The sequence below is a fragment of the Hevea brasiliensis genome, chromosome 13 (genome assembly GCF_030052815.1).
Source record: "Hevea brasiliensis isolate MT/VB/25A 57/8 chromosome 13, ASM3005281v1, whole genome shotgun sequence".
Lineage (NCBI taxonomy): Eukaryota > Viridiplantae > Streptophyta > Magnoliopsida > Malpighiales > Euphorbiaceae > Hevea > Hevea brasiliensis.
Genome location: NC_079505.1, coordinates 70,670,289 through 70,682,987, shown reverse-complemented (window position 1 = coordinate 70,682,987; position 12,699 = coordinate 70,670,289). Strand labels below are relative to the sequence as shown.

Sequence of the window (12,699 nt, the reverse complement as noted above, 5' to 3'; positions counted from 1 at the left end):
AAATTGAGGACACAGCTTCTTCATGGTAGACAAAGAAGGATGACCCAATCTACAATGAGCTTCAAGAGGTGTTAAGGTCTGGAGCAAACAAGCGACGCGGTACATGATTTTCGAATGTAGAGACCTTTGACTCGCATCCTCTACCAATAATGCGCCGTCGTAAGATCCTGAAACAAACACCGATCGGAAAAAGGAAAGCAGAACAATTTAAGATACGAGTAAGTTTACTAACAGAAAGTAGATTAAAGAGAATTTTGGTAGACACAAAGCAGAAGACAAAGAAATTGTGAAGTCGGGTTCGCGATTCAGAACCCATGACACAAGAAGTAGAACCATCGGCTAAAGTAATGAGGAAGTGAGATTAGACTAAAAAGCAGATAGAAGACTAGAATTACCTGTCATGTGATCTGTTGCACCAGAATCAATAACCCATTTGGATGAAGAAGACACAAGGCATGTAGTGGATTTACGACTCGTGATCGCGATGTGAGGAACTGGTAGGCTTTAGAGATGCCTGATACTGGGAAAATTGTGCAAAATCCTCTGCAGATACCAAAATAGTTTTCTCAGAGGAAGATACTGTAGAATTCTCTGCTGCCATATTTGCCATCTGTGATCGCTGATTTTTCCTCTGAAGTTGCGGACAATTATATTTTGTATGGCCAGGCTCATGGCAATAATAACAAATGACTCCTCTTGAGTCCTGATTAGAATTAGCCTCTCCATTACGCTGATTACTTACATTTGTAATTCCTCCTCTACTTCCTCTTCTATTACCCTGTTGTCCATTTGGATTACAGCTAATAAGAGCACTACTGGCAGGCTGTGAAGATTGAGTACTCTCTGTACGAAGGACCCGTGTGAACGTTTCATGCAAAGAGGAAATCTCAGGCGGAGAGAATCGAGATTTAGCGATCTCATACTCGAAGGAAGGCCTGCAAGAAAACTCATAACTGCTAGTTGCTCGTTGGGACTGCTGAACTTTTACATCAGGACTAAAAGGCAACAATACATTAAGTTCCTCATATACCCGTTTAAAATCCATAAAATAAGCCGTGAGAGACTTATCCTCTTTCTCAGCACGGTAGAATGCCTTACAAACATCATAAATACGAGAGATATTCCCTTTACCAGAATACAGAAAATCTAAGTAATCCATCAATTCCTTAACAAATTCACAGTGATTAATTAAACTAATTACCTCACTATGAATCGAGTTCCGAAGCTGCAAAAACAACCGGGCATCCTCCCTTAGCCAAGTTTGTCGTGTATCATCAGTGGGTGGATCTTTAGTAAGGTGATCATCCTTATCAATGCTACGCAAATAGACCCTAACAGTCTTACTCCACTCCAGGTAATTCGAACCATTAAGTTTGTGTTTCGTGATCTTAGTCATCACCGGAATCACATCAGAAATAATATTCTTATTGTCTGCCATTTGTTGAGACAAAGAAAACTAACCGAAACGCTCTGATACCATGTAGAAAGAGATGATTCTCATTGATTTCAATTAATCTGTACATGGGTATATATATACAATTGATTCCTATAATTGTGTTCTACTAATTAGGAAAAAATCATAAATAAGAAATCCTAAATAGGAATACAGAATACAGAATATACAGAGAAATAATATAGTGATTGACTTTCCATAACATAGTGATTGACTTTCCATAACAGGTTGTACGGTGGGAAGTAAGGTGGGTAAGGCATAAAAGGAGGATATTAGGGGTAGCTCATGAACCCAAGGTTTTCAAAACTCCCCTATTGCAAGTATTGATACCCAAACCCATACTCTGATTCTAGCTATGGAAGAGATACAAATTCTGACTCATCTCCTCCTTCCTCAAAATTGTCTTCTCTCATCCTTCCCACACCAGAAGGCTCAGAATTCTCATACTGTTAGAAGAAGCCATAAGAACTCCTTTGTGCATCTTTGGACATTCTAGGTGCTTGTGCAGTCCGCTTACTGACTTCAAAGACCTTCCAGGACCTCTTGAAGATTGTCCCCTTTCACCTTTGGTTGCTATCTCCCTGACAATAAGGTTGATAGTTTGTGCTCTAATACCCTCATTCTCGAGTGGAGCATTGGTCAACTCAGCGAACCATTTTGAATCTCACATTTCTGAAAGTAAACAAGAGTGTTGAGCACATAAAAAGTTCATGTGCATTCACATGAACACACAACACATAATCAAACATAACATGAAATCTAAAATTCACATAACATTCTTCACATAACATACAAGGATTCAATCCTACTGGACATGTATTTTCCTAACTGTGCTGGTCGACAAACTTCCTTTCATGTCTCTTCTTTACTTTTACTAACATCTATGTCCACTCATCTAACCTAGGGCTCTGATATAAACTTTGTAACACCCTAAATCAGGAGGCCATTACCAACGCAAGGGATCGGGTCAGCTTAAGACTGTCAGAACCCGTAGTGAACCTAAAACCTAAAAAACATTTATATATTACTGCGTCTCACCATATAAATATATTTCAAACCATTACACCTTAGTTTTTTCATCCAAACATAAACATCCTTAACAAAATAATAGTTCATAATTTGAACTTTAACATACATAAGATCCAAAGTATAATGGTTCAACATGTGTACCCTTGAAAAAATTAACATATACATCATCATACTTAAAAAAAGAAATTACATATTTCTAATTCTAGTGAAAAGTAAAACTTCATTGATAAAGGAGTGGAGGTAAGGTGTGAAAGTATATTCATGTATGTGGGTTTGAAATGTTCAAAATGTATTTAAGAAAGAAAAATGTTTTAGAAGTTTTATTTCCTTAAAGTTTTTGTTCTTTCATCCTTACACTTATATAGCTAGGTTACCACTTAAAACCCTTGCCACATGTCACCTTCTGATTGGTTCTAGGTTTAATTGACCCAATCACATTGTGCCAAGTGTTAAACCTATATTTAATCTTGACTTTGATCATCTTACATGATTAAAAGACATTTGGCAAGCTTATGTGTAGTGCCATGTATCACCATCTCATGGTGCCACATGTCACCCTGTGAAATGACCAAAATACCTCCAGTGTCTTAATTTTGAGTTCTCAACCCAAAATAATTATTTCTCTTCTTTTAATCAATTTATATCAAATATAAATTAATTAATTAATCTCTATTAATTAATTTCTCATAATTAAATTCATATTTAAGCACTTTAAATATAAATTTAACTTATACTATTCATCTAATAACCTAGATTTAGTTTCAAGCCATGCTAGAAACTTTGCAATCTAATTGCAAACCAGACCTATTTAATTAATCAATTAAATTCTTTAATTAATTAATTAAATCATATTTAATTTAGTGATTACTTGTGTATGTGTGTGACTTACTAGGCTCATCACTAATTGGCAATGAGACATGATATCAACTCTTAATATCATCAGAACTCTTTCTTACCATAAATGATTTCTCTAAATCATTTTATGCAGCTCATAGACTATGGTTAACACCTAGCATAGCATGCCATAGCCACCCAATCAGTAATAAGGTTTACCTTAAATGAACCTATAATCATATGTCACCATGCACTAGAATCTCTTTATTACAAAATCTCAATTCCAGATGGAGTCATGGTTTATGTCAAACTCCATTTGCTATGAATATTATGTTCTCTTTTTAATTCCAGTTCTTCTCATCTTAATTAGGGATGACAACGGGCGGGGTATCTGGAAAAATCACTATATCTAAACGCGAATTCTACTTAATATTTTTAAATCCGAACCCGTTCTAAACTCAATTAAAATTTATTCTCAATTATTTGAATCCGTCCTAAACTCGATTATTATTATTCGATAAATATCCAAACCCATTTAATTTTATATATTTTAATTAATAATCTATATAAAAATTATTATTATTAATAATTTCATAAAATATTTAATTTTTATTTTATATAGAATAAAATATACAAAAAATTTTATCTATTATAATAAAAAAATATTTTATATTTAATTAAATATTTATATAAACAAATTTAAATAATAAATATTTAATATATAAAATTTAAATTTAATCTCAATTCATCATAAATATTAAATTTTAAAATGAATAAGGTTCAATTTACCTCCTGTACTTATTGGGGAGGTTCAATTTAGTCCATTTTTAACTTTTTATCTAATTTAACCTATAAGTTTTGATTTATGTTCAAATTAACCTAATTAACAAAAATATTATTTTTTAATATTAAAATATAATATAAAAATAATTTATTTAATATTTTAATTATACAAATTTTACAATATAAAAATAATATTTAAATATTATTTTTAAAATATTTAATTATTTTGTTTAAATAATATTAAAAAATATTTTAAAAATAATATTAAAATATTATTTTTATATTGTATAGTTAATTAATTAATTTGTTTATATATCAAATAATTTATTTAAATAAATTATTTAATATTTAATTATTTTTTAATATTAAAATATTATTTTTTATATTATATAATTAATTAAATAAAAATATTATTTTTATTATTTAATATTATTAATTGAAATAATAATAATTTTTAATTTTAATTAATTATATAAAAATATAAATTTTTTTTATATTTTCAGTTTGATTAATAATATTAAATAATAAAAATAATATTTTTATTTTTATTAATTAATTATATAATATAAAAATAATATTTAATATTTAAAAAATAATTAAATAATTACATATTTTTATTAATTAGACTAATTTAAGTATAAATCAAAATTTATAAATTAATTTGAATCAAAAATTAAAAGTATACTAAATTAAATCCCCCAAAAGACAAATTAAACCTTATTCTAATTTTAAAATAAACGTACATTAAATTTGATCACATACTTCCTAAATATATCCTACTAAAATTCGGCAGATCGGATGCTCGTAAAAAGCTTAGTTTCCCTTCTTCCAAAACGTGACCAGAGCCGCACACCCCCACCCCAGCTCTCTCTACGACTTATCCCCTAGCCCCTCTTCTCTGTGTTCCTGCCATTCTTCACCTTCTTCTTCTTTGATCTTCCCTCAATTCTTTGCCTTCCGCGTGACCTTACTTGAGTTGCTACTCACTTGCTACCTTCGAATTTTTATCTTCTTGTTTGTTCTTCTCTGAGTCGTGACTCAACCACCACTTTCAAATTTCGATCTTCTTCTTTGTTGTTCTTTGAGTCGTTACTCTCCCTTATTGCCTAAACTGAATTGATTTTGGTTGTTTGTTTTTGGTCATTCTACTCTTGCTGTTGACAGCTTGTTGCACAACCATGGTCTCCCATCGCAGTTTCCTGCTCGCTCTTGTCTCGTGCCTTGCCTTTCTTCTAGGTTATGGCCATTAATTCTTCCTAAAGAAATCATGATTATATCGAGTGATTGTTGATGGATTGAATTTTTGTTGGAGGTTACTTTTATATCAATTTTAGTTTAGGCTAGTGATTTGGTTATTGTATTTTGATTTTATTTTTGGGCAAAAAATATTGATGGATATCTGTGATTAATAATTTATTTAAGGGTTTAATGAATCTGGGATTCTTTTTTTTTTAAGATTTTGGTCCAATGAATCATCACGAATGTGAGTTTAAATTTAATTTATAATAGAGTACCAATGAATAACAATAATACTGAGAACTAAGATGAGTGGCGACAATTGGTAAGTTAGTACGCTCCCATCAAACGAGTTCTGAAGTAACTTCATTTTCCAATGCTTTTTCAATCAGCAAGCAATAACTCAGTCAAGAAGTTATCTAGTTATTAAAATATTTAGATGGACCCAACTGTGCCCTTGGAATATACCGATGCCGATTGAATTGGAATACTCTGTTCATACCTGAAGAAATTTTCAGGATCAACTGCTGTCTTTACACGCACCAATCTGTCAAAGTTGCCCTTGAAGTAACTATGCCCATAGACACTTGCTTCCTGGAATGTACCAGTTCCACTGCTGCCAATGCTGCCAATGTCAACATCTCGATAGTTGAGAAATGCTTCCCTCGGGTTCTTTGAGACATAAGGGGTCATGGCGTCATGGAGTGTTCTTGTCAAATTCAGGTAACGGAAGGTGGTTTCAATACCATCTTCTTTCCAATTTACAAAATACTGAATCTTGTATAAGTTTCCAGCTCTGTGTGGGAATGCAGTTTCAGTCTCTGAAATTTCACTCATTTTTCCCCCATAAGGGTTCCAAGCCATTCCCACTTCTCCTATTTGAGTCATAACCTTCCAAATAGATTCCAAATCTGCCTTTGAAATGGGTTGTTTCACATAGTCTGATTTGCGTTTCAAGTAACTCACCGTTGCTTTTGAAGTTCTGTTAAGTAAAGCTTGGATGGGAGTTCCTTTTGGCATACCAAACCAAAATACAGTAGACTCGATCCATCTCATTTCAATAGCATCATTCTTCTGTAAACCCAATTCAGGAAAGCTGGCATCCATCAACGGAAGGAGTTTTTGTGCATTGCCAAGAAACATGCCAACGAATATTGCGTTTATGGTTCCATTTGTGGGTTGCAGCGTCAATCTAATGAACAGGTCTTGATCTAGCTTGTCTGCGACTTGTTGCCACTTCCAAACAAGGTCTGTGCCACCTTGCTGCCCTATACTTCGAACAACTTGAAAAACGGTGACGCGTTCAGGGACAGGAACCAATTTTACTTTCCAGGAAAGAACGACTCCAAAGCTCGCTGCACCGCCTCCTCTGATGGCCCAAAATAGATCTTCTCCCATTGATTTTCCGTCAAGAATTCTTCCCTCGACATCAACTATTTGTGCATCAACAATATTGTCCACTGAAAGGCCATATTTCCTCATCATGTTCCCATACCCTCCTCCTGAAATGTGTCCCCCAAGGCCTAGTGTAGGGCAGACTCCAGCAGCGAATCCATGGACATTACTTTTCTCAGCAATTCTATAATAAAGTTCACCAAGAGTTGCCCCTGCCTGAGCCCAAGCAGTTTCATCTTTTATGTCGATATCAATAGATCGAAGATTAGACATGTCGAGGACAATAAAAGGGACTTGTGATACATAGGAAAGTCCATCATAATCATGACCCCCACTTCGTATTCTGATCTGCAAGCCAAGACTTTTAGAACATAAAACAGTTGCTTGGACATGGGATTCATGTTTTGCTGCTACAACTGCAAGTGGTTTTGGAGTTGAGGGAGTTGAAAACCTGAGGTTTCTGACATAATTCTCTAAAACATCTTGAAATGAAGAATTGTTGGGGGTATAGATTGCATCAGAAATGGGATTTGGCGGCTGAGACTTGCTAGAAAGGCATTGGAGAAAGTCTTCATGATCGTTTTGCGGTAATCTTGCAAAAGAAACTGATGAAATGAAAAGAAATGAAAATAGAGGAAGAGCTAAAAGCCTCATTTTGTTTCTGCAAGTATACAAAATGAGGAGAATAAGTATTTAAGGATAATTGGGTGTGTATTTATAGGGGAAATTAAGGCATTGAATTACAATTGAAAACGGAGGATGAAAAGAAACTTGACCCAAGAGGCTCTCATTTACTCAACGTAATTTGCTTCTGCGCTTTTCATATCAAATATTTCATGGTAATTAATTACAATATATTTTTATCAATGAATAAATTGTTTTCAATCACTAAAAATCAGGGTTTCCAATCACTAATTCTGACAAGAAATTACGTAGAAATAAAAAGAAAGATAAAAGAGAAATAATTATGATGTTATATATTATATATGTATATTTTTAAGTGATGATCACTAATATTTTTTTTTTTCTTATGAAAAATGCTAGTTTTCAAGCTCAATTATCATAATAGATATCTTCTTATTTATTCATTTCCGTATATGTGAATTATTAATTTTTCTTTTTTGAAAAAACCTATATCTCATATTCAAAACTTTAGAGCTTGAATTTTAAAAATATAAATAAATGGACAATTTATGAGAGTTTAAACTAATGAGTTTGAGCTATTACGGTTCAGTGCTATTGAGTGTGTAGAAATATATAAAAATAAAATTAAAATATTTTAAAAATATTTTTTTTTTCCTGTAATTTACATGGCCAAACAAATGGGACTTTCTTTTTATAATTTTTTGGGGAAAGGTTATTAGCAGTCTCACCAATTAAAAAAAAGAGTGGTATGCAAGTGAGAAGATGGCGGTGAGATGCACTTGAAGCAAAGATTTAAGCAAAATTTCAACCACCAACTTCTAGATATATCAAGGCTGCGATTGCTTAAGCCGAAATGCACCTTCAACTACAAACTGAAATGCGAATCAGCAGAAATTCCTTAGGAAACTCAAAAATATTCTTTTAAGTTCTTTATATTTTTATTATTTATGTAAAAAAAATAAATCGAATTTAACCCACTACCTTTCGATAGCCGAAGATGGCACATGTTGTTTCTAAGTTTATTTAGATTGAGGAAGCCTCTATCGAAGTTACCTAGAATAATTATCCATTATTTTATTAATGGACACAATTTACACAGGCCCAGGCCTAACGTTCCTCTAGGCCCAGGCTTGCTGCCTTAAGGGACAAGAATGATATTATCCGGACAAATAAAATAAAAATTTAAATTTTAAAAATATTTAATAAGAAATCATAAAAATAAATGTTATATAATTTTTTTATTTAATTTTAGTTTGATACAATTTCAATATAGTTATGATTCGATTCACTATAAAAAAAATAAAAACAAAATTAAAATAATAAAATAAATTTAATTTAATATGATTTCTTAATTTGATTTAGAACCCTTAAAAATCATGCACACCCCTAACATTAGGGTCATCAAAGTCAATCTCAATGGCTTTTATATGTCAATAGACTAACAGAGTGCGGAAAATAGTAGACAAAGTTCTATTTATTGAATTTGAGGGTAATTCTACTAAATTGACTTAAATTAATTTTACTCTCTCATATTATATATTATCTTATTTTTCTTATTTATTAATGAATTAGGAATCCAATCCATTTCTTTTCTATAACTTTCCCCATCCGATTTCAAGTGTTGTTTCAAAAAATTATTTTTTTCCCGTTTTATTTGTCATTTTAAAAAATTAAGTATTAGTTTTCTTTTTATTCTTTTACCTTTGTTTATTATTATTTCTAATGCATTCATCTCTTCATATGGCCTTTCTAAGTTCTAAGAGTGTAAGGTGTTTTAATCAATTATTAGTATTTTTTTATATATATAAAAGTGAGATTATCTAATTATTTTCTTAATTTTTATTAAAAATCTTAAAAAACATTTGAAATGGCACAGAGGAATATTATATTGTCATACTAGTGTGAACTTTTTAACTTAAAATATAATTTATACAAAAAATAATTATTTTATTTATTAAATTTTTTGGACTTAATAATTAATTAAATTAATATTTTGTGAAATTAATTTAATTAATTTCATTTTATTAGTTTAATTAATTTGTTACTTGAGATAATTAATAATTAATTCAATTATGGTTACTAGATGGTTATCTGAAAAAAAGAGAGTTGACAACAGTTTTAAACTGTTTCAAGCAGTTTTAAAGAGTAGGCAGGTGATTACAAGTAATTGCAGAATGTGACAAAGTATGCTCTAGAATCTTTCAGAAGTCTTGTAGATAACTACAAGCAGAACTATAAAAGTCAGATATACCGTAACGTGAAAACCCTCCAACAACATTAAATAATAATAACTCAATTAGACTCTAGCAATCTTTTATCTTTATTTTATCAGTCATTTATTTTTTCAAAGCTCTTACCTTTAATTTTAAGCTTTGTACTCTTTTTTCAATTAATCTAAACGTGTTTTCGATTTTCAATTTACTTGTCCTTTTAATTTTAGAGTGAGATTGATGAAACTGTATTCACTGTAGTAAGTTTTCATAGTCGTTTCATCCAGAAGTGTAATCCTATGTAATATACTCAATATTTGACACGCTCGCACATTTCCTATGTTGTGAGACAATCAAATTGCTTCCAAAAAGGAAACAAATTTTAGTATAGACATTAATATTATTATGTTCAGGGGCGAAAGGTAGGGGGGACAAGGGGTAGCCGGGGCCCTCACCAAGCCTTCTAAAATCATTATATATATATATATATATATAGAAGGTTTCGCTTTAATAAAATTTTGGATCAAGGAACTTGAACCCAAGAAGATGAAAAGACTATTTTTTTTTTAATAAATCCAAATTTTGAGAGGGTTTAGGAAGGGCTTTTTCTTAAACCCAAGAGCATGAAAAGATTATGTTCTTAATAAATTAAAATTTTGAAAAGGTACAAATTGTATTTTAAAATTGAAGTTTAGAAAGATTTAAAGAAGGCCTTGAACCAAAAAAAAAAATAAGAGAAAATTACGTTTTAATAAATTAAAATTTTAGGAATGGTCCAGGAATGACTCTCCCTTGAACCCAAAAGAAGTAAATGTTGTATTTTAGAATCAAAATTTTAGGAAAATGATCAATTTCTATCCAAAATATAGCATCTACACAGCATATGAAACTTGTAAAGGGATTAGTAAATTCTTTTGAACAAGTTTATAAATTATATTGTCAATGTACCCTATAAAAAAAATGAATCCTATAAACCATATGAAAAACATTTGCTAAAACTTACACCCATTGCAATAACCTTCATACAAATAACACTTTTAGGTAGTGTTTGGTATAATTTCACAAAATTTTGTGGAATTTATTTGTAAATTTAAAATGTTAGTATTTGGTTCAAATGAATATTTATTTGAAATTTTTAATAATCAATTTCATGAAATTTATTATAACTAAACTAAATTCTATTAAAATTAATAGAATTTGCAAATGAATTTCAAACTTAAAATCATATATATTTTAAGCAATAAAATTATCTTCTTATTATATATTATTTATTTTATTTTATTTAATTTTATTTATTTCAAACATAAAATTCATTTCATTTGAAATGAATTTCATATTTAATATAAAATATATCAAACAAAGAAATTTATTGGTAAACGAATTCTATTATTAAATTTATTTACAAATGAAATGAATTTTACTATAGAATTGAACCAAACGGGGACTTATCTAATAATGGACGGGACAACAATACCTAAATAAATGCCTTGAATCATTTCTAAGAAGTTGACTAATACTAAGCATATTTCAAATATAAAAAGAACCTAGAATGGCAACTAATATAAAAATATAACATAAACAACATTATATGACAAATAAAGTCTCAAAGTTTCAAAAGGGTTATGCATTTTATTCCTCTAGAACTAACAACACTCATTTGAAAATCAACCCAAAACTCATCAAAACACCTTTTTAATCAATAAAAATAATTAAACAAAAATGGGTATTTATTTTAAAATATAAACATAGAATTGAAGGTGATGCAGAGTGTTGTTGAATCTAAACATTCATTCTATCAATCCCAGAACCCAACTTCACATTTGACTAAAGTGAACACTTGAACAAAACATTAAACACATAGAAAACAATAGGGAATCGTCAAGACAGCCTTGAATCTACAAAATCTTAAGCCAAAGAGATGAATTATAGAGGTTATGTTTACGGCAAACCAAACCATGAGACAAAGAACATCCTTGCTACTACAAATGAAAATTTTGAACAAAGAAATTAATACCCATTCCCACAAAGACCTATATCACAACAAACAAAAATATCACAGGTAGAATATCACACAAAGTAAAATCAATTGACAAAAAATATCCATAACCCAACCTTAGAAAACTAAAGGCCAAAACATGATGGTAATAGACAGAAACAATACTAAAATCACAGATACAAATATGAAGTAAGCCTTCACAAAACCACCCCATGCCATCTGAACTAATAATTTATCAATAACAATAAAAGTAAATATTCTTTAATTTCAGAAATTAAAATGCACAATACATAATGATGAAATAGCCTTCTACCGAAAACCCACTAGAAGAGAAGCGAAGGGTGGAGATTTTTATAGAGCCAATGATGGTGGAGTATCCTGGTGACTCTAGTGGACTGACACAAGGAATGGCATTGTGTTGAATTGCAATAAACCCGTGGATACTATGCAAAGTGGGTCTAAGTTGTTAATGTGGCATTGAGAGAGACAATGGCGTTATTTGAGTGCTCAGAATCGAAGAAGAGATGGGCCTGCGAACTAATTTCAGGATAGTACTACCGAGGGAACAAGCTAATGGTGAGAGAGGAGGAATGATGGTAAGGCATTATTCTGATGTTCTGAAAGTGGAGAAAACGAGTTACGTTACGTAGTGTTTTGATGCTAATGGAAAGATCAAGGCAAATGGGTCTGCTAGGCTATGGGATATTTTAGTTCAAATGGTTGAAATGCTGTTTTTGAGAATTGAGTATGCTAGCAAAGGAAGTCATTTTCTAAGAGAGCATATTATTCTCTCTCATAAGTGACCCTCCAAAGTTGTTGTCTCTAAAATTCTCCCCCTTTCAACAGTAAAAGAAAGGTATTTATAGTAAAATGAAGAGTCTAAATTTAAAAAAAGAAAATGGAGGGCTGAGAATAAGAAGGACAAAATTTGATTATTTATTATTATTAATCCAATAATTCAAAATTAAAAAGAGAAACGATTAAGAGCTTAGATTAAATTGAGAACTATTTTGTTTTATCTCTTTTGATCTAAGGTCAAGAATCCTTTTCTTTTTTTTTTTAAGAGAAATAGATACACACATATGGCTTAGTGATAGGAATGAACACTTGTTAAAATT

At 30.8% G+C, this 12,699-nt stretch overlaps 1 protein-coding gene across 1 annotated transcript; it reads right to left on the bottom strand.

The window, feature by feature from the left end:
- Positions 1-5,571: 5,571 nt before the first annotated feature.
- LOC110655763 (berberine bridge enzyme-like 14) lies at positions 5,572-7,417 on the bottom strand. The gene has a single exon (XM_021812214.2). It carries the CDS (start codon positions 7,382-7,384, stop codon positions 5,771-5,773), a length of 1,614 nt encoding a protein of 537 aa, XP_021667906.2. The 5' UTR covers positions 7,385-7,417; the 3' UTR covers positions 5,572-5,770.
- Between the last annotated feature and the right edge of the window lie 5,282 nt (positions 7,418-12,699).